The sequence below is a fragment of the Sinocyclocheilus grahami genome, unplaced genomic scaffold, assembly GCF_001515645.1.
Source record: "Sinocyclocheilus grahami isolate Dianchi unplaced genomic scaffold, SAMN03320097.WGS_v1.1 scaffold822.1, whole genome shotgun sequence".
NCBI lineage: Eukaryota > Metazoa > Chordata > Actinopteri > Cypriniformes > Cyprinidae > Sinocyclocheilus > Sinocyclocheilus grahami.
Genome location: NW_015506001.1, coordinates 80,503 through 104,654, shown reverse-complemented (window position 1 = coordinate 104,654; position 24,152 = coordinate 80,503). Strand labels below are relative to the sequence as shown.

The following is a 24,152-nucleotide window of genomic DNA, read 5'->3' as shown; positions in this document are numbered from 1 at the left end:
TTATAAGAAACTCAGTTGCAGATTTTAATTAAACTGCTAATTGTTAATTATTTATAGTGAAAAAAAACCCATACATTTCCCATAAATTAAAGAAAAATGCTTATGTTTAAGCATTTGTTTTTTTTACAACAACATTGGTAACAGGGTTGAATGGTTGAAATTAAAAAATCATTTTCAAAGTTCTAAATAAAACAAAGGTTATTGAAGTTTTTACAAGAAAATACAATTTTAGTTTTGAAATGAAGATGTCACACTTAATTTAATGCACCATTTCTTTGTAATAGTTTGTCAAACTTTTTTCAGCAATTTCTTCTGCTGCTGCTTATTTTTTATTTTTTAAATGGAAAATAATTAGAAATTGAGAAAACAAAAGGAGATTATACTTACCTTTCACCATGATGTGGAAATGTTCCATTTTGTTTAAACAGGGAGGAAATCATCCAGTAACAGGGTTGAATGATTGTGGAATATATTTAAATAATATGCTTAATAATTAAATAAATTAGTTAGCCAATATATACCTTGGTAAGTGCCTACGAAGTAAGCACACCAGACAGCATTTAGGATAAATAATTTAATGCTAATATCAATACATGTACACTCTCACAAAAGTGAAAGAACCAAAAATTGCCATGTCATCTCATTCTAAACAAAAAAACAAACAAACATCAACAGTCCTTTAAATATTGCTTAACTAACCTAAAATCCCTTTGACAACAATAGCAGATGCCTGAGAGTGGAAACCATTAAATTAAAGTCGTCGGCACACGCTCACCGCAAACGCGCACACACACTTTAAGTAAAATATAGGGGGGAGGGGGGGTGTCCTACTTTCATATCATGCACCCCCTTTTTAAAAACAACATTACACCACACTGTGAGAAATGCTTTAACAGTCCAAATGTGAGAAGTAGTGACCCAAATACTCATTTGGTTTTGATAATTCATACTTATTATCAGTTTTATACAGTGTTTGGAAGTTCAGTGGTTTATCGGTCGTAGCACATTGTCTGCGTGTTAAATAAACAGTCTGTGTGCATTAGTAAGAAGCGTATGATGAATTCTGTACAAGTTGTTTTAACAATGCGTACTGTATTGTGACAGTCGAAGCTGCGGTCCACCTCCAGTCTTGGCTCACTCCATTTAATATTTAGTGGGTTTTAAAACGGGGTTGCACCACTAGACTTTTATTTGGTGTAGAAAATTGCAGTTGTCAATGGCTGAATATCCTTTTAAGGGAGCTGTGGCAAGGCAATGGATTCTGAGTGCAGGCAGAGCCTGAATGTAACAAAATCCATTAACAAAGGATTCTGGGAAAGATAACCCCATGCACACAACAGCAAAGCACTTAAATCTAGATGTCTGTTGGGTGTTCTGTAACAAAAACAGCAGTCTAGGCACTCCTAATGGAACAGACTGAAGGAAAGATCTGGGTATGAAGAAAGCTGAGGGCTGTTTGATAACATTCATGAACAACACACCATTATAACGGCAGATCATACGTGAAAGCCGTCCGAATGGAGAAAATGTAGCGGAGGAACAGGAACTGTTCTCACAGATCAAATTGCATTCACGTCTCAGTGTAAACTGTCCATGTCCTGACACTGTCTCCTTTATCCTGTATGATGCTTCATAAATCCGTAATAAAAGACATATTATATACGACATGCGGGTGTAACAGCTTTGTGTAGATGCGTTTCTTTTTTCCTTGGTTCTTTTCATGTAGAAAATCATGTACAACAATCAGAAGTGATTGTAGGTTCTGCTTAGTGTAACACTACATGTTGTCATTATGTCAAATATGGCTGTCAGTATTGAGTATAAAAACTTTAGCAAATTCAGAGTGATGTGAAAAACTGTTTACTAGTACTGAGTTTATATCTGATTTCCTGATATGATAATATAACCAGAGTTTGTGAGAAGAGACAAGAAGAAAGGAGAATGAGACGAGAAGCGACAAGAAGAAAAGATACAAGAATGAGAAGGGAAAAGAAGAGACGAGAGGAGGAAAGAGGAAAGAAAAAATATGAGACAAAAGGAGAAACAAAGAGAAGAGACAAGGAGAAAAAAACAAGATGAGTTGAACAGAGAAAAGGTGAGAAGAGATTAAACAAGATGAGATTAGACTAAAGATGGTGATGGGAGATGAGGAGAGAGAAGCAGAGATGAGATGAAAGACGAGAAGAGACCAGATGAGAAGAAACGAGACAAACTAAAATAAAAGAATAGGAGATGATGAGAGCAGAGACAAGGTGAGAAAAACATGAGAAAAGACGAGATTAAAATGAGATGAAAATAGAGCAGAGACTAAATGAGAGGAGAGAAGATGAGACAAAAAGAGGAGAGATGAGACTAAAAGGTGGTAGGAAGATAGAGGAGATGAGATGAAACATGAAGAAGAGAAGGGATGAGATGAGAAAAGACGAGGCAAAATGAGACAAGATAAAGTGGGAAAACATGAGAAACATGGATAAGAGAAAAGAGGAGACTACAATAGATGGGATGAAAGGAGAGAAGAGATGAGGAGAGGAGATGAATAGAGATCAAAACAGATGAGCAGAGACTAAATGAGAGGAGAAAAGATGAGACAAGACAGAGAAGAGATGAACACCAAAGAAAAGAAGAGACGAGACGAGACAAAGGAGAATAAAGCACACAGAATTAAATGAGACAAAGCGAGAAAAAAGCATGAGAAAACATTATGTCAAATATGGCTGTCAGTATTGAGTATAAAAACTTTAGCAAATTCAGAGTGATGTGAAAAACTGTTTACTAGTACTGAGTTTATATCTGATTTCCTGATATGATAATATAACCAGAGTTTGTGAGAAGAGACAAGAAGAAAGGAGAATGAGACGAGAAGCGACAAGAAGAAAAGATACAAGAATGAGAAGGGAAAAGAAGAGACGAGAGGAGGAAAGAGGAAAGAAAAAATATGAGACAAAAGGAGAAACAAAGAGAAGAGACAAGGAGAAAAAAACAAGATGAGTTGAACAGAGAAAAGGTGAGAAGAGATTAAACAAGATGAGATTAGACTAAAGATGGTGATGGGAGATGAGGAGAGAGAAGCAGAGATGAGATGAAAGACGAGAAGAGACCAGATGAGAAGAAACGAGACAAACTAAAATAAAAGAATAGGAGATGATGAGAGCAGAGACAAGGTGAGAAAAACATGAGAAAAGACGAGATTAAAATGAGATGAAAATAGAGCAGAGACTAAATGAGAGGAGAGAAGATGAGACAAAAAGAGGAGAGATGAGACTAAAAGGTGGTAGGAAGATAGAGGAGATGAGATGAAACATGAAGAAGAGAAGGGATGAGATGAGAAAAGACGAGGCAAAATGAGACAAGATAAAGTGGGAAAACATGAGAAACATGGATAAGAGAAAAGAGGAGACTACAATAGATGGGATGAAAGGAGAGAAGAGATGAGGAGAGGAGATGAATAGAGATCAAAACAGATGAGCAGAGACTAAATGAGAGGAGAAAAGATGAGACAAGACAGAGAAGAGATGAACACCAAAGAAAAGAAGAGACGAGACGAGACAAAGGAGAATAAAGCACACAGAATTAAATGAGACAAAGCGAGAAAAAAGCATGAGAAAAAAGGAGAAAAGGGAAGACTAAACTAGGTGAGATGAAAGAGAGATAAAACAAAGATGGGACTAAAAGGTGGGGTGAAAATAGAGGAGATTAACAGGAAACATGAAGATGAAAAAAGACATGAGACGATACGAGCCGAAGCGAGAAATCGAGAAGAGAAAAGGGGAGACTAAAACAGATGAGATTAAAGGATAGAAGAGAAATGAGCAGAGAGGAGATGAAATCTGAAAACAGATGAGAACATGAGCTGAGAAAAAAGAGAGAGAAAAGATTGAGACAGTGACGAGAGATGAAATCTGTCATTTCCTCTCCCCATCACTCTCAGCAGATCTTCCACATTCAGCTTTTCTGCTGCTCCTTCAGATGCACTACAAGCGCGTGGCTCTAAACAGGATCTCATCCATCCATCACAAAGACACTAGGGAAGAACTATTGCCTTGCGTTCCATTCGTCAGAGGACAAAATGTTATGATACGCCAGTGCAGATGGGCAATGCTGGCAGAACCAACAGTGACGGGATGGTGACCGTACATGGACGTGATAGCCTGAGTGGAAACGATGAGCCATCCTGAATATGTGTGTTTCTGAAGTGAAGTCTTTGGGGAAAGTGTACATAATGTGGATTTTGAACACCAAATGTGTGTGTGTTTGTGTGAAGGGCGCACTAAGAGCTGGCCGGTTTGGTGTAATCATCCACTCCAGTGATAGTGGCCTTGCAGAAGAAGCAGTCCTTGTTATTCATCAAGTGCTGATTGATACAGGCCCTGAAATAAAAGACAAAGTGAGTGAGGGAGCGAGAGATCGGTTCGTCAGTGACATTTAATCATTTAAAGAGCACTGAATAACGTCACAGCGTGAGTTATCGATGCTGCACTTCACGATATATACGTCAAGCCAATCAAAAGTAAACTACCAAGAAAATTCATTTGATTGAGAGCACAGTTTTGATGTATATGATTGGTATTGCGACAGCTTCAATGCAGTGCTGAGACCACAACGTTGCCAGTGGACAGTGCTGGGTAGTAACCAAGCGGCAACCTCCCGCTCTCTCTCTGTGAAACTAACACAGAAGTGACTAAAACTGCAATTCATCGACTGGCCACTACAGGCTGGCTCCAAAAGGGAGTCAATCCCATAGTTAAAATGCCCAACTTTACAGCAGAAAAAAAAATGTTTACAGCCTGGTACAAAAAGTGCTTTTGGTCTATATATGTAATTTTGCCCTTCATGACAACTGTGAGGGGGGTGAATTTTTTTTATAACTCATCCGCTTAAATTATATTAAGCCTTAAAGTTCTGCATAATTAAGGGCGTGGCCACTTAAGTGACTGGTGGATTGCCACTGCAGTCACCACAGTCGAGCTAGGTGGGCGTGGTTTCAGCAACCAGCTCCCGCCTCTTTGCCCATATTATCCGGAAGTGACACACTACCAAGATGGCGACGGCCAGCTCCACCCACTTTGAGCTTCAAAAACGCTCTTCAGAAACCTACGGGTGACGTCACGGACACTACGTCCATGTTTTTATACAGTATATGGTAGTAACTGATTACATGTAATGCGGATTACATAATCAGATTCCAAACATAATTAGATTAAAATACATTTTAAAATGCTCACAATCAGATTACAGTTACTTTTAATGGACTACATGATTACATTTTATTCACACAGTAATGGCAGTAAAATGTTTTGATTGTTTTTATTTGAAAAGAAAATGTGAAACCCTGTCATAATGTAATGTTACATGTAAATCTAAACGTAATCCAAAAAGTAGTCGCGATACATTACCCAATGTGTGTAATCCAATAGATTACATTACAAACTAAGATTTCCGTCATGTAATTGGTAATCAGTAATGGACTACAATTTTGTAAGTAATCTACCCAGCACTGGCAGTGGAAGTATCGCAACAGCGGTAACCTATCCTTAGTATTTCAGGCAGTGTTTATGTTTATATATCAGTAATGGCCATCGAAGCGTTTAATGGCATGGTGTTAATCTCTTAAATGGAGGAGTGAATGGAAGAGCGGAGCTGTTGATAGGATGTTGGCAGCAACTCACTTGCAGGATTTGTGGGAGCAGGGCTTGAAGATGGCTGATATGGAGTGTGCATAGCAGATCGGGCAGAGATCGTCCTCGCTGGTCGGCTGTGAAAGAAAAACACTGTGATTCAATCCACTGTGTGTTAAAAGATGTTGTCAAAGACAAAAATGTCATCATATTAAGAAAACCAACAATATATTAGACAGACAATATTTAAAAGGAAATTAAGGACTGCTTGAATCTTTTCGTTTTTTTTTTGTCATTGGTCATTAAAAAACATTGCATAGCGCATGCATAAATAAAACTTAATAATCTTACTAAGAATTTCTGATTTAATATTCGACACTTTTTTCCCCAATAAATGAGTACATAATATCTGAAATTTTAAGTGACAGTTTGGATAAGTTCATCCTGTGGAGCTTTTTGCCTCTTTTTCATAGTTTTCAATTTTGTGCTATAGCAGGTACACTCTTAAAAATAAAGGTGCTTCAAAAGGTTCTTCAAGCGATGCCATAGAAGAACCATTTTTGGTTCCACAAAGAACCATTCAGTCAAAGGTTCTTTAAAGAACCATCTATTTCTTACCTTTTTGTAATCTGAAGAACCTTCTTTTGCCCCAAAGAACCTTTTGTGAAACAGAAAGATTCTTCAGATGTTAAAGGTTCTTTATGGAACCATTTAGACAAAAAGGTTCTTCTATGGCATCGTGAAGAACCTTTATTTTTAAGAGTGTACATTAGTGAGCATTTCAGTTTATATACTAAATAACTCATCATTATCATCATGTACATGCTAAGCTCATCTCTAAATGTTACAATTTAGCAATAAAACACACTGTTCTTATCCCAATTCATTTTAAGTCAGTGAGCCTAACAGCCAAACACTTTTTTAGTGAATTGTTGTGACATCTGGTTACCCCTAATGTCAAAAAGTGCCTACTTATGGTATTTTCGAAGTATGCATCACTGGACTTATATTGACCAGAATTTCTTATGCTACAGAAGACCTCATTTTATTTCCTAATACATATTCAAAGGAACAGATTTTCACCTGCAGAGCAGGTACTTTTTGTAATTAGCAGCAAGAGAACAGAGCTTGACCCCTGACCCCTCGAAACAGGCTGATGGAGCTTCATTAGTATACAAGCATCTCATTAATATGTAAGCCTTATTATTACACAGTCAAGGCAGGTGTTAAAGGAATAGCTCGCACAAATATGTGAATTCTGTCATATCTGCTTCCAAAACCCATTAATTAGTTTGTTCTGTATGCCACAAGAAAGAAGTTAAGCTTTTTATTTTGACTTAAAAATATTTGACATTTGACAATATTTGACGTTACAAAGTCACTTGAATGACAATTAAATGTCAAGCAAACAAACAAAACCAACACAACAAATTATTTCCTAAGTTATAATACATTTTTGAACATAAATATTTATAACATTCAGGCATATTATAAAACCAACAACCAACTTTATGGATATATAAACAAATAAAGTGAAACTGATGACTTTGATATTGTCACGAATCCGGTCCATGAACTTTCCTTTTCATTGACTCTCGCACCACACAAACTGTTGCATAGCACCCCGGACTACATTTCCCATCATGCGTCAGCCCCGTAACAGATATAGGTTAGGCAGGCAAATAGATTCTATTTATATTCCCTATTCATATGCTATTTACTTATGTATGTAGGACACTGTGCACCTGCACATTAAAGCAGTCACGTATTCAACACACATGACATTTACAAAAAAATAAAAATAAAAAAAGCTGCAAAGAACATTATCCACTCATCCCAAGGGAATGACACACAAAATAATAAATTCAGCTCTCAGAAATGTCAACAAACTAGAACACATATGTACAAAGACGTCAGAAGATGCATATTCCTTTTTGGTGACCCCAACGTACTCACTTATGTACTGTATATAACACTGGGGAATAGAAGATTAAATTGATCATTAAATTGATGATTTCAAACAGAAATCAAATCTGAATCCCTGAAATTCTATTTCTTAAGTATCTACTTTTTTTCTAGGATCTTACTGTGTTCGAGTGGCACCCAATATGAAATAAGAATTAGTGAAATGGTGCAAAATCTGGGCAAAATCTGTTAGGGTGTTCTGGGTGGTTGTTGTTCGGTTGCTAGGGCATTACTAGGTCTTTGGAAAGCAATTAAAAAATAGATTTATATCTAATTCAAATATCTACAGATCCTGCTGTCAGTTGGTCTCGTGATTCCCAATAGACGGCATTCCTAAAGCAGCCACAGAAAATGCTGATGAATATTCTCCTTCCATCCTTCAGCCTGAGTCACACAAGACTCCCGTAATCTCCACACTTTCATCCTAAGGCTTTCCTCAGCTTGGAAGGAAGGGAACATGGCATGCAAGTGTTAATTGAGCTCTTTGTACTGATTTCATGGGGAGTGTGGATGAAAGCCTGCAGTGAGAGAAGAGCAGCCAGGCCTCCATCCCTGCCAACCTGTCTGACTCCATACACCGCAGAACATAACCTTACATTTTCATGCTTATGTTTTTTTTCTTTTTTGCCCTGAATCCTACTGCTAACATATTCTCCCATTTCACTATAAATTAGTGTTAGTCCAATATACTGGCCAGATCAGTTATTATAGCCACGATTTAAATGTTTTGAAATAATAATACTAATAATTTATTACAATAAACTTAATGACCAGATGAGACACCAAATGACAAAAAACAAACAAATGCAAACTACAACTATTTTACAAAACATTAAAAAAGAAAAAGAAAAAATAAGTAAATAAATGATAATTAATTTTACAAATAAACAAAAATGTACATAATATTTTTACGCAACAATTATAATTATTATATTAATATTATAATAATTAATTTTTACCAAGCAATTTAAATAACAGATGACAGCAAATCAAAAATGACAACTATTCAACTATTTTACACAATAATAAACAAAAAAATACATACATACAAAATTACTGGTAGACCAATATACTGGTAAAAAGTGTTGTATGTGTACATATAGTGTTGTATGTGTCGAAAGGGTTTTAATGTGCTTTATATTGTTAAAAAAAAGTCAAACAACATGTCAAACGACTAATTAATCTAAATTATACATTTGTTATACAAGTACTCAAACCTTCCATCCACAACTCTGTGAGGCCTCTACAATGACTGCATGTTGCAGACGGACAGTCCTTGACAGACCTGTACGAAATGAAGCCAAGGGCACGGAGGACAGGTTGTTAAGTTATTAAGATCCATTTAATATACTTTAACTGTACATCCAAACTGATTAAAAATAGAACGTAGGGTGGAAAGCAGCACTTCAGTTAATTTGAAAAGGCACTGTACTGATGCAGTCATTTTTAAAGAGTAAACCACTGATATATCCTCAGTTACCCAGATAGCTGGGCTATCGGGTTCTTCATCAGTTTCTCATGCGGTTCTTTAATGCGAATGGGGCCTTTTGTTTTTGTGTCTGGTCTTCCCCAATGTCCTTCCATTCTCAAAGTCAAACTTTGTTCCAAGGAGAAAGATTGGGTTTCTGTTTGGTCTCTAAGCTGAGACGAAGGAAATACAAACCCCTTAAAATCTAATTCACTTCCTCCTAAGTCCGTCTCTTCTGAGCTATTACCTTCAGCTCTTGTGTCTGAGTAATGAGGGAAGATAGCCACTATTTCAAGGTAATTTGCAGGGACAGAGAGTGACCTTGACTGGGCTGGTTCACTCTGGTTCATGGCAGCCTGATAAAACTGCTGGATGCTTTACTCAATGCATATGGTTACTCTAGCCAGTGAGCGCACACTAACAGAGAAATCAGTCAACGTCAAGACTGGGCACTGTGTGACTTCAAGGAATAGCTCATTCAAAAATGAAAATTTGCTGAAAATGTCCTCACCCTCAGGTCATCCAATACATAGATCAGTTTGTTTATCTGAACAGATTTAGAGAAATGTAGCATTGCATCACTTGTTCACCAATGGATCCTCTGCAGTGAATGGGTGCAGTCAGAATGAGAGTCCAAACAGCTGATAAAAAATATCACAATAATCCACACCACTCCAGTCCATCAGTTAATGTCTTGAGAAGTGAAAAGCTGTTTGTAAGAAACAAATCCATCATTAAGAGGTTTTTAACTCAAACCGAGTTATTTAGCCGCTTATGGCTAAAATGACGAGTTTTGACTCTCATTCTGACGACTCCCATTCACGGCAGAGGATCCATTGCTGAGCAACTGATGTGATGCTTAATTTCTCCAAATCTGTTCTGATAAAGAAACAAACTCATCTATGTCTTGGATGACCTGAGGGTGAGTACATTTTCAGTAAATTGTCCTTTTTCAGTGAATCAGTCAGCAAAGTTACGCAGGTGAAATCCAGTCATTCCACTACAAATCTGCACGTTCAGGAGCAATGTTCCCTTTTTTCCCCCCTCAAATTTTTTTTCTTCTTGCTGAGCAAAACTTTTCTCTATTGGGCAGACATTTCGGCCACCTGAGCAAAAACATTCTTTATACCAGACCTGTACAGCGCGTACACAAAAAAGTGTGTAACTTTTAACTTTAATGTGCTATTTATATTTGATTTGACCCTTGATGTAACTAAATGATGTACATTATAGGTTACCTGCGAACATATTTTACAGTATAATACACTGCCATTCAAACGTTTGGGATCATTACATTTTTAAAATAAGTTTTTTAGGCTCATCAAGGCTGTATCTATTTGATAAAAAAAATAATGAATATTATTTCACAAAATAATATTGTTAAATATTATTGCAATTTAAAATAAAAGTTTTCTATTTTAATATACTTTACATTTAATTTATTCCTGTAAAGCAAAGCTGAATTTTCAGTGTCACATGATCCTTCAGAAATCATTCTAATATGCAAATTTATAATCAATGTTGGAAACAGTTGTGCTGCTTAATATTTTTTGGGACCTGTGATTTTTTTCAGGATTATTTGATAAATAAAAAGTTAAAAAGAACAGTGTTTATTCAAAATAGAAATTTTGTGTTACAATCTACACTATACTATTCAAAAGTTTGGGGTCAGTACATTTTTCCTTTCTTATTTTTTTAATTAATACTTTTATTCAGCAAGGATGTGTGACCGTAATACGCATGGAAATTACCATTTTAGTAACAATATAGCATTAAAAATATATTTTAAAAGTCGCTAACCCCACTCCTACCTCTAAACCTAACCATAACTATTTCTTAAAATTATGTACAGTATAACGAAAAACATGACGGAAAATAAGTACAACCGCAATAATTTATTTATTGCAAATATGTCAACAGCAGTACCAAAAGTAGTCCAAAAGACGATGCCTTGCAGTCGCAGTCCTCTCTGATGGGATACTAAAGTTTTGTGTGGGGTGCAGAGCAGAATTTAAGTTATTAACTGCTGAGAATATTATCCAGATTATTATCCCGATCCTCTCCGTGAAGGCGTGCATTTCTCATTCAAACACACCTCACCAGAAACACTGCATGTCACAATCTGTGAGGAAGCAGGCGAAAGCCAATGTGCGTTTGATTCTCTGCCGTAAAGCTTCATGAAGTGGCAACTTTTGAATTTGAAACGAGCGCGGGTATTGCTGCTTACAGTCGCTGCTGAGGATGGAGATGAAGATCGCTGAACAAAGGCTTGAGTTTGAGTCTATTCCTCAGTCGTATGGATTCTGAAGATATTACATGACAAGTAATGATTAAACGATTGCAGAAATGTTATTCATTTAAAGGGTTTCAAGTGTAGTCTTATTAAACATTATGCATTCGAAACGAGTTGGCAGCAGAAATCACAGAACAGAACGAAATGTTGTTTCATATTAAAGTCATATGATGCAATTTCAATTTTTCCTTTCTCTTTGGAGTGTTACAAGCTCTTGGTGCATAAAGAAGATCTGTAAAGTTGCAAAGACTAAAGTCTCAAATCCAAAGAGATATTCTTTATAAAAGTTAAGAGTCAACCACACCTACCTAAAACGGCTCGTTCTAACACGCCCCCACATATCTACATCACTATGTGGGAAGATTTGCATAAATCACAGTATGGTAAGGGGCGTAACATTTCTGTCACACACTGGAGGTATTCAGTCAATCACAATGCACTGGATAGCTGGCCAATCATAGCACACCTCGCTTTTCAGAACGATGAGCTTTGTAAAAATCGAGGCATTTCAGAAAGGCGGGGCATAGAGGAGAAACAATAATGTACAGTATGTGAAAAATAATGTGTTTTTTTAACCTTAAACCACATAAACACATTTCATTACACCAAATACACAAAATAATGTTCTTTTTAGCAACATCATATGACCCCTTTAAGTAAATGAGTAAACTTCATTTAATAAATGCAGTAGAAAACATAATGCCACTGGTGAGACAACTGAATATAACATAAAAAGTTAATGCCACAATTTCAATATTCATAAGGATTCATTTGTAAGTCTGTAAAGTTGTTCATACGTAAATAATTTATGTTTTAGGTGTCGTCATATGTCAGTATTGTATGTTTAGATGCTGTAAATGCATCAGTATTGTACGTTTCAGTGCCTTGTAAACTTAAGTAAATGTACGTTTTGTAAAACCACATTTTACGTTAAATACTTACAAATTCTCACAATATCACGTTGAATAATTCCTCTGCAGGTTTATGGTTGTTTAATAAGTCGCTCAACAATAGTGGATGCCAAACTATTTAATGACTTTGTTGTTGTTGTTGTTTTATTAACAATTGAATTATGTATTTAACTATTTGTTGAAATATATATTTAATTATTTCATTTTGAGTCATTTGGCCCTCCATACATTTTCCCAGAATGTTGAAATGTTGTCCTTTATGATTAGCAATACTGTCAAGATATTAATAAACTGAACTTAATTCACAACAAAATCAACCCAATGTGCCAAAACAATCAAATTAGGACAACGTTTTGCTTTGCTGTTTCAACTCAATGTATGAGGGCTGCAGAAACGAAGCTGCATCAGCAATAAGTACATTTCCCACCTCAGCTGCTGCACGAGTAGCGCGTGTGACCGCAGGGCGTCCCGCCGCGGGAGACGCATGTCAACCGACAAATGACCTTTATTATCTAACGGGCCCCTATTGACATGTACTGGGGTGATATTTAAGAGAGGATGATGGTTCTTGACTATTTGCTGTTTTACATGTATACACCAGTAAAACACATTTTCTTTTTTTTAAGCAAGAACACGGTTTATACTTTCATGTATTGTTTATCCAGGTGGAAAATACTTCCTATCTGTGGAAAGCAAACAGAATACGTTGTTTTTGTACATTTTATGTAATTATGGCAACAGTAATTTATCAAACAATAAGCAAAAGAGTGTAATAACCAAGCATAATCAGTCGAGTGGTCGAGTCAAGCAGAGTTTCAGCATTTTAAAAAGCCCTAGTTCTAGTAAAGTATGTCAGATTGTGGTAATCTGCCGGGCCCTCAACAATTAAGAACTTACATTGCTTATCTCAATATTTGTGGCCATGCTGGCACCAAAATTCTTGTGGCAAATCGGCTGCAAAAACAATATATATTTCTGGTGTGTCGATAAAAAAAATATTTTTTTCAAAAAGTTGCTTTTTGTGCATTGTTATTGTTAACTAAGACTAAATCTATTTTTTTTATATATATATATATTAAATGAAAGCTAAAATTAAAAATAAATATTAAACTAAAAAAACGGCTTTTTTTAAGCATAAAATATAGTTTCAGTTAAAAAAGTACTAACATTACTCAAACTAAAACATTAATAAAAATAAATGAAAGCTAAACATATAATCTTCTATAATCACACAACCGAGACTACAAGAGACTTTCTATTTTTTGACTCGTTTAACAATGAAAAACGGGGAACAAATACAGAGGGGGGCTGTTAATGATCATCACTAAGTGCAGATGAGAGCTTTGTTCACTTGATTGGAGACAAGAGCTGCTCATGGCTAGAAGAAATGACTGGTAATCAGACATCACTTTACAGAGAAATGTGTAGAGAGCCCAACACACACACACACACACACGGACCAGACTGTTGCGGCACAAAAGACAGGCCACACACTTTGTTACCCTGGACGTCAGAGGCAAGGTGCACTTGGCAGAGGAGCGTAAACAAATGTCAGCGAGTGTGGAAACAAACACCCACATGAATACACTCGCTCAATGAGCTAATGATAGGAGAAGCTTCTGCAAAGACGCTTAAGACATACTCTATGCAAAGTTTCAAGCACAATTCACGAGTTCGTAATAATCAAAATGTCATAACTTGCTCCTCTAAAATGACTTTCCTTTTCATATGACATCACCAAGTCCTCTTATTTATAAACCCCGCCCATAAACAACCTGGCTCTATTATGAAACACCCTTACTTCTCACGAATACACTCGCTCAATGAGCTAATGATAGGAGAAGCTTCTGCAAAGACGCTTAAGACATACTCTATGCAAAGTTTCAAGCACAATTCACAAGTTCGTAATAATCAAAATGTCATAACTTGCTCCTCTAAAATGACTTTCCTTTTCATATGACATCACCAAGTCCTCTTATTCATAAACCCCGCCCATAAACAACCTGGCTCTATTATGAAACACCCTTACTTCTCATAATCCCATCAATTTAAATTGAAATCAAATCCTGCTCTACATATTTTTCCTGTTGAATATAGTAGCTTTCACTCTGAAAAAGTCATGCATGAAGTATTATTGAACAAAAGTTGTATTCAACATTTATTAATGTAGGTTCATGTTAATTCATGAATATACTGTTCATTGTTAATTCAAGTTGTTAGTTCACAAAACACATGTTGATTTATTTATTAACATTAATTAATGCTGTAAAATTATTGCATATTGTCAGAAAATGATTACTAACTTTAACCAAATGAACCTTATTGTAAAGAGTTACGCATTTATTGGCAGTAAAATATTTGAAATACATATATAATAGCCCCAAAAAAAACGAAACATGCTAGTCTTCTGTCGTGAAGCACCGCAGACGCGGAATCGGTTGTCATCCACTATGACACACTACACGAGCTGAAATGATGGAATCTTGCGTCCCGACGCCCATTGTCGTTTATGCCCGGTTCAGACTACACCATTTTAGCCCGATTTTGCCACGATTTGCTTGACGTAGGGTGTCGTAGGGATTCGTAAACGACAATGGGTGTCGGGACGCAAGCTTCCATCGTTTCAGCTCGTGTAATGTGTCATAGTGGACGACAACCGATTCCGCGTCTGCGATGCTTCACGACAGAGGAAAGGTTCGTGGAGCTGCGGCAACAGTACTCCTGCCTGTATGAGGTGTCATCGAGGGACTACCACGACAGAACAAAGAAAGAAAAATGCTGGCGAACTATAGCGGAAGCGCTTCAGCAATATTTACATTCTTGTTTTCGGAAGTCAGTCGCTAGTTCCGCCTTCCCGATTAAAGAGTAAAGACAGCACGCGATGAACGGTCGGGAAGCAACGTGTAGTCTGACATGTTTCTTGTCCACGACACGACAAGATTTTAGGAGTCAAAATCGTGTAATCTGACACAGTGACTATCGTGATTGACAAAAAATATTGTGCAGTCTGAACCTGGCATTACGAATCCCCACGACACCCTACGTCAAGCAAATCGTGGCAAAATCGGGCTAAAATCGTGTAGTCTGAACCGGGCATAAGTCACATTTAAAATTAAGAATATTATTGTATTAAGATTATATTAACAAATAAAGTTTGTCAGAACTTAAGTAAAAAAACAATAATAATAATAAATAAAATAAAAACAGTACACCCTACCACTCAAAAGTCTGTGATCAGTATTTAATTTAATAAATCATTATTTATGTATTTATTTATTTTAGGAAATTAATATTTTCATTCAGCAAGGATGCATAAAATTGATCAAAAGTGACAGTACATACATTTATAATGTTACAAAAGCTTTCTAATTCAAATAAATTTTTGATTCTATTCATCAAAGAATCCTGAAAAAATACTTTATCACAATTTCCACAAAAATATTCGGCAGCACACGTTTGCAACATTGATAATAATAATAATGTTTCTTGAGCAGCAGATCAGCACATTAGAATGATTTCTGAAGGATCGTGTGACACTGAAGACTGGAGTAATGATGCTGAAAATTCAGCTTTGCATCACAGGAATAAATCACATTTTAAAATATATTCACATATAAAACAGTTACTTTAAACTGTAATAATGTTTCAGATTATTATAGTATTTTTGATCAAATAAACACAGCCTTGGGAAGCAGAAGAAACTTCTTTCAAAAACATTTAAAAATCTTTTTAACAGTAGAAGCAACATTAAATTGCTTCCTCTCGGCCATTATAATAAACATATTACGTGAATTCAAGAGTTCAATCTTTGTTTCCTCACCCACAACAAATCAAACTGATCAAACATGGAAATAACTGAAGGTCACAAAGCTGAACATCTATACAGAAACCACAGTCCCAATTAACAAAGGCTGACCTATAGAGACACAATGTATTAACTTTTAATCAAAGGTTGAATATATGAGTAAGTAGGATTATTGTAGCAATAAATAGTAACGGCTCATAAAAGATGCCACTGTAACACAATAACAATATTGCATTAGATACAGTTCATCATTCAAAACCTCAAGGGGAACGACAGCAATAATATTTCTGTTTATTAAAGTTCTGCATTGTGACGTGAAAACAAATCATATTGCCAATATGCATATCATAGCGCAACAAGAATATCTCCTTATTTTTTTTAGTTTAAATTGTGGCCAGATGATAAATATGTAAAACCATGCTGTTCTGTTCTCTCTGCGGCAATGTGATTTGTATTCATAAATGGGTTTGCATGTACATCTGCCACCAGATGAACCAATGACTGCGTTTATTGGAAAATACTGTATGTTGTCAGCTTCAGTTTAACACATAAGGCACGTAAGAGACTGAAATGCTGTATTTCTGCTTTAATAACTTAGTAAATTTGGAATATGTATTAAAATAAATGTAGTTGATTTGATTTTATCTGTATAAATTAACATCATGTATAAAAGTATTGGTATGTGTTTTTTTAACAGATCAAACATACAAAGAAACTGAACACATACTTATCTGAAAATTACCTGAATATCTCAAAAGATTTACCAAATGTGAATAAATTGTTGATTTATCTGAGGCTCACACTACCTCATGATTGCATCTGTAATTCGGCACAATTCTCCATCCGTAGTGTAATGCCTGACTGAACGTAAGAGACTGAAATGCTGTATTTCTGCTTTAATAACTTAGTAAATTTGGAATATGTATTAAAATAAATGTAGTTGATTTGATTTTATCTGTATAAATTAACATCATGTATAAAAGTATTGGTATGTGTTTTTTTAACAGATCAAACATACAAAGAAACTGAACACATACTTATCTGAAAATTACCTGAATATCTCAAAAGATTTACCAAATGTGAATAAATTGTTGATTTATCTGAGGCTCACACTACCTCATGATTGCATCTGTAATTCGGCACAATTCTCCATCCGTAGTGTAATGACAGAAAACTGACAATAATTACGGCAGCGATTCTCTGAAGCGCAAATATGTTTTGGAATATCGTTTAAATGATGCCGCTCTGACCCGAAAATATAGTGTCAGACACACTGCAATCTGCTCCAAGAAAATAAATGACAAGAGACCGATTTAGAAGTAAACAAACCAACACGTAAATCTCGGAGGTACAAATGTGAAAATGTACACCTTGTGGTGCAAATGATATGCATATATACTAAATAATGACTGGTCACAACATACTGTAGCTGTTTTAGCATTTAGTTTTAGCAATTCAATGCATTTAAAAAGTAAAACCCAATTTGATAATGCCAACATAAAACTGTAATTATAATCACTTCGTTCACCAAATGATCAAACCAACCAAGCAAGAAAAAAAGCAAAACAAAACAAAATAAAACAAAGTGAGGAAAAGCAAAACAAACAAACAAATGAATGAAGACAATTAGAATAATCATTCACAACATGACAAACAAATTAAACAAAAAACAAGCATGCAACAAAAAGCAAAACAAAACAAAGTGAGGAAAAGCAAAACAAACAAACAAATGAATGAAGACAATTAGAATAATCATTCACAACATGACAAACAAATTAAACAAAAAACAAGCATGCAACAAAAAGCAAAGCAAAACAAAGCAAAACAAAGTGAGGAAAAGCAAAACAAATAAACAAATGAATGAAGACAATTAGAATAATCATTCACAACATAAATTAAACAAAGCACAAGCATGCAACAAAAAGCAAAACAAAACAAAAATTAAAAGCAAAATTCAGAAACAAACAAATAAATAAAAAGACAATGTAAAATAAATGTGCACACAACATGACAAACAAACAAATCAAACAAAAAAGCAAGCAACAAGTAAAACAAAGCAAAACAGCAAAAAGCAATTTGTTTGTGTGAGTTTTGCTTTTTATTTTATTTTGTTTTGTATAAATAAAATAAAAAGACAATTTGAATAAATGTTATGTTTATGACAAAATCTTGGCTGTCTAGCTACATTAAACTATAAAGAGAAAACAAATGTCCTTTAAGGACAGTAGAATTACACGTCATGCCAGCTGCCCATATTTTCTAATATTTCCTATTTTAACATGATTATCAAAAGGTTATATGGCTATTAGAGAAAATTATGCTTATTTCTCGTGTTGTTGCGGCGCAGTAGACTACAGAGCAGAATTATCTGTTTGAACTGAATTAGCCTCTCTGTGCTGAGGTGGGTCTGCTGATGGCGCATGCTGCTGCTGCTTTGTGGGAGATGGGAATGGACGATCATATTTCTCTGCAGAGGGGAAGCTCTCGGGGGAAGAGCTTCACTTTCTGCTGTCTAATGCTGCGGTGGACCGATCAGAGTACTGGCTGTGGAAAGACCTGCCATTGCATTAACGTTATGCCACAGAAACCTCGGGGAACTTTGTGATTCCACTTCAGATAGTCACTAGCAGGCTTTCATTGCCACCCACCGTCACGTTGTTAAAAGCTACAGCAGGATTTATTGCTTAAGGTGCTTGAAGGACCATAAAGAAGTAGTTTACTGTATGCAGTGGTGACACCGAAGCTGTCCTTGACTTTCATTGGTTCAGTTCAACAGGTAGATCCATTACAAATTAAAAGAAGGCCAGATCGATTTTTTCAAAGAAGATACCATTAATGAATGAATCGCTTCATTTTCGTGAATGAAACAAGAATTTTGAAGCTGGTTCAATATGTTGCAAGTTTCTAGGTTGTGTCTAATTTTCAAAACCATGTTATACATCCACTGAAAATGTGTTGATTTTTTGTGTCTGCGTCATTTGCTGAATGACAATCAGGCACACAACAGCTCGACACATTAGGAAAAGCCAGCAGGGTGAATTTATGAGTTTGCTCAGAAAACCATTCTTATGTAATCCGTTGCATGAATTACGGAGCCACTAAAAGGACATGGTGAAACAATAATATTTTAATGTTTTTGCATTCTCTCACAACACATTTGCATTCTCTTGCAAAAGTATTGTGTTCCGAGAAACTTTGTTCTCTTGCAAACCTTTTGCATTCTCTCTTAAAAGTGTTGCATTCTCCCAAAAGTATTGTTCCCCCAAAAATGTTGGGTTGACTTGCAAAAGTATTGCGTTCTCCTGAATGAGAAACTTAGCATTTTCTCACAAAAAATAGTATTGTGTTCTCCCAAAAGTATTCCATTCTACCAGGAAACTTTGAGTTCTCTCGCAAAAGTATAGAGTCACCCCAAAAATACTGTGTTCTCCCCAAGAAACGTTGTGTTCTCTCAACTTGGCGTTCTCTCGCAAAAGTATTGTGTATCCCGAGAAACTTTCTCTCGCAAAAGCATTGCATTTTCCACAAACAACTGCATTCCCCTGAGAAACTTTGCATTCTTTTGCAATTTTTTACCAACAATTTAAATTCAGCTAGACCTTGCATTATTCACAATATTTTGTCATTTTTGTCTTATTCGCGCAATTTTTGGATTCTATATAAATGTGTTTGCATCTTATATAAATACATGCCGTACTTCATCAAGACTTTATTTTTATCAAACAAACAAAAATTTGTCATTGTCTAAATATTTGAATGATTATTGCATATTTGGTTACTTACGGGTACAATGGTGACAGACACATTATAGAACTGCATAATGAATATTAGTAGATTTCCATGGCACAACACCACAAAAATACTGCAAATAGCACTGGAATATTTTAGAATAGCTGCTGAAAAATCTGTTATTTTGGACTGAAATTTAAAAAAAAGTCCTAGATGGGCTACTACACTCACTAAGGTCTGCAGAAGCAGATAAAGCATGTTTTATTTGTCTGAGCTTATTATACTGGAATATTGAAATGTTAAAATACCAAATGTTACTTTTGGCAGAACTTCTCAAGTTGTAAGCCAACCAATTCATTTTAAGGGTTCTTGACTGAGGCGACAGACCCTGTACTGCTGTCCATCAGTGGCAGATCTGGACTCTAGTTGTGGTAAGATGGAGAGGCTGGTTGTGGTTTGTTGAACCTGTGTGGGAAGCTGTACTCACCGCTGTGCTGGCAGCTGCCTGCTTGGACTCCTCCGTCAGGAAAGTTAGCATCTGTTCTACCTTCTGCTCTTCCTCCGTGCTGATGTAGTCCGTATCTATGCAAAACAAACACAACAAATGTCAGACTTTACACAGAGAACATTTCAGGAATCGCTCATTGGTGAGCTTTCCACAACGCAGACGCAAACACCATGACTAAACATGGGGCGGATTTTCAACGTCACTATAGAACGTAATTCTTATCAATTCATCCATATCCATCCTTCCAACCATCCATCCATTTATACAAAAAATACATTTATACAAAGCAAAAAATATTTAACAAATTAATTTATTAAAATTAAAATATCACAAAAAATTAAAAAGCAGTGTTTTCATCACCAAAACAAACAAAAAAAGTAATTTGCAAGCAACATATAAATCATAAAGCAAAGTGACTTTTTAATTGCACATCTAGGAAAATTATTCAATAAATATCTTTCCACTGTAGTTTTTGGGCCTTTTTAGAGAATGATCATCCATTTAAATAAATTTTAAAGCACATTTTTATAATACATAATTATTTTATAATACAAATAATGACATAATTTTATAATAAAAAGGTCAGAATGATGCACTGTAAGAGGAGACCGCGGTTACGACTGCCACTCAAAGTCCCGTTCAGCAGCCCTGACTGACACAATCAAAAAAGATCAATGCCAAAGAAAAGACTTTCTAATTGCATTTACGTCATTTGCCCATCCATCACTCAATGGGTTGAATTGCTGGAGGGGGACGGTGTGAAAGACCCTTCCCATCATCCTCCACCCATTAGCCAGGCTCATGATGAATGCATCGGGATCAGCTTGATTATTTTAGACTCTCGTTGCAAAGGTCTGGGAGGCTCGTTTTTCCTTCAGATGTACTTTCCCCGCAGCAATTTCATGCTTGTCTAGTCTGCAACTGCCAAAATTGGTCTTGACATTGCCAATCATCACTGCGCTGGCCAGTGTTTTGGACTGATGAACAGCGGTGACAGTCGGCATCTTGATTGCGAGTGGAAGACGAAGTGGAAAAGCACTACGTTACGGCATCTGATGCCACAGTTCTGATGTTAAAATGACTGCAGCTAGAAACACACAGCAGGGGAAACAAGGTGGCAAGGTTTGGCTAGTTTGCATGCTTCAGATAACAACAGCTGACAGACGCCACACCTACATACTCGCTAGTTCTTTCTCCACTGACAGTCATTCAAAAGTAGCTGTATATTCTGAATATTTCATTCTGTTAGGACCGATTTTGCCTGTGCTCTTAAAGACCATCCTGAGAGGTGCTGATTTTTATACTTTTGTTTTGTTGTTGTTGTTGTTGTTATTAAAATTTTACAAAAATATTCATATATATTATATTTTCTACATAATATATTATATACAGTGTATACATTTATCTATACACTGTATATAATATATTATATACAGTGTATAGATAAATGTAATAATTTGAGTCTGTGGAAAAAAATTGTCAGTTGATGAGAAAAATGAAACCAATTAAAAAATAAATAAATAAAAATTAATTACTGTATTGTATAATATATAATATTAAATTTTTAATTATTCATTTTTTATTCATTTAAACATACATGCAATGTGTGTGTGTGTTAGGGGTGTAACAGTACACAAACATGACAGTTCGGTACAGTTTCAGTACAGAAGGGGGAAAAAAACGAAGGTTTACTGAACAAATGGCTCTTTCTTTAAATAAACTCAGTTATAATTCAATTCAATTTTCATTTTAAAAATCTACCTCGGCTTATGCTCTAAACTATAGGGAGCCCTTTTACATTAGGCCTACTATAAGGTTACAGTTAACAGCAGAGCCCAAACTTAAATTTAATTACTATTTATTTTTAAACATAATAATCAACACTCAACTTTCTATTTGTTGTTGAAATATATTCATTTACACAGTGCCTCTCATAACAGATTTATTTAAACATTAAATTATTAAGACATCACTAACAGTTAAAGTAAAATATAATGATTATAAAGTGTAATATTTCTTGAAATGCTCTTCTCTAGACTTCATTTATCGCGCACTAACGAACTGTGGACACTGATGACTTCCTGAAGTAACGTTAAATTAAATGCTACGTGACATTTTGTTTACAAGCTGTTTTATTGATGTCTTTCCACGGTTGAAACACTGATTGAGTGATTACATGATGCAGGAGATGTTCATTCATGTTTATTTCACATTAAAACTAGTAATAAAGAGGAAGGGATGATCGCGCTGCCGTTTGAACTGAGGAATTTAAACAGCGATCTGTTGCGCCACATCAAAGAGCGCCAAAACGGCATTCATTGTTTGAATTTCCTGAAAAAAGGACATAATTTGAAAGATGAAACTTTGTTTCTTATCAAAAGTAACAATATATAAAACTGGAAGTTTCCGATGAAGTTCCGCTCGTGCAGTGGTTAAACCCACGCAGTATTTGCTCGGGACATATGCGCACCGAACCGAAAGACCTGCACCGAAAACTTTCAATACAAATACGTGTACCGTTACACCTCTAATATATATTTATATATACATTTAAAATTTGTATTGGTTTAATCTTAGAATAAAATGCCATCTAATTTTAGTAAATGAAAAAAATCTGTTCAAGTGCAAAATTAAAACAATTAATGTAAAAGAAAACATTTTATAAGTGTTATAATTTACTATTTATTATAATTTTTTTTATATGTAACTTATGTATATTAAAAATTATTTATTAATCATCTATTATTATGTTACTGCAATTATAATTTAATTATAAAATGATCAATTTTTAAGTTTTGATACAATTTATTATTTTTATATTATATATATTTTTTTTAGTTATGTCATGTTAATAAAAAAAAGCATCAGCTTTTAACAAAAAAAGGCAGCCCTTGTTGTGAAAACCTAAAATAATAATATAATCAGAACGCTATTATAATCCAATATTTAGAATTTAGTATGCTTCAGTTAAGTTCATGTTTGAGTGTGTTGTTATGGCGAGACTCGAGTTTTCCGTGTGTGATCTCGTGACGTTACAGTGCGTGCTTTGCCAATAATTCACGGCACCCATCCAGAAGCTCTGACAGATTGTTCTGATGACGGCAAACGGGTCGGTTAGCGCTTCCTTGGTTTGGTAAGTGTCTGGAGACCCTCTCGATCAGCATCTGCTGCAGAGCACGCGGCACACCTGCACACGCCGCAGTGATATTTACATGGAATATTTATGAGGGACATTCAAACGAGAGCCGTGCTAATGAAACTTTTGGCCTTTATCACTGGGAAACCCAGGTCTGAAAGCACATCATTAGCAAAACGCAATCAATCAACTGGCAAATCTCACACAAACTCAGCTCGTGTAGCTTCAATTAATAGTTCATCCAAATATGAACATTCTGACATTATTTCTAGATAATAGGTTCGGGGCACCATGAGGGTATAAATAAATATAGATGCATAAAATAAATTGAGAATGAGCCTAACAAACTCCAAAAATTAATAAAAAGGACTACTATGGATTTATTTAGATTCAATTTGATTCTTCAGCTTTTTTTATTATTTGTTTTTAATTAAATGATGCATAAAAAAATATAAAGGGAACATGTTAACAACAAAAATAAATGAGGACTGAGGCCATCAACCTCCAAAAATGAAAGGAAAAAAGAAAAATAAGTGCAGTATTCAAGATTAATTTGATTCACTTAAAATAAATGTCAATAAAATGTAATTGTACCTAATTAATCAATGCATTTCATATAATTTATTTATTTGATTTATTTATCGAAAAAAAAATTTATAATTTTTTTTCAATGTGATTCAAATTTATATATATATATATATATATATATATATATATATATA

General features: G+C 35.2%; 1 protein-coding gene across 1 annotated transcript in view; it reads right to left on the bottom strand.

Annotated features, from left to right (window-relative positions):
* Window positions 1-3,226: 3,226 nt before the first annotated feature.
* The window catches only part of LOC107562414 (E3 ubiquitin-protein ligase RNF123-like), a 95,171-nt gene continuing 74,245 nt past the window's right edge, over window positions 3,227-24,152 (bottom strand). The window contains exons 6-8 of the mRNA XM_016247046.1: window positions 20,274-20,368; window positions 5,667-5,752; window positions 3,227-4,367 (exon numbers count right to left, since the gene is read on the bottom strand). Coding sequence (XP_016102532.1) covers window positions 4,268-4,367; window positions 5,667-5,752; window positions 20,274-20,368 — 281 coding nt within the window. The 3' untranslated portion in view covers window positions 3,227-4,267. The remainder of the gene's footprint in view (window positions 4,368-5,666; window positions 5,753-20,273; window positions 20,369-24,152) is intronic.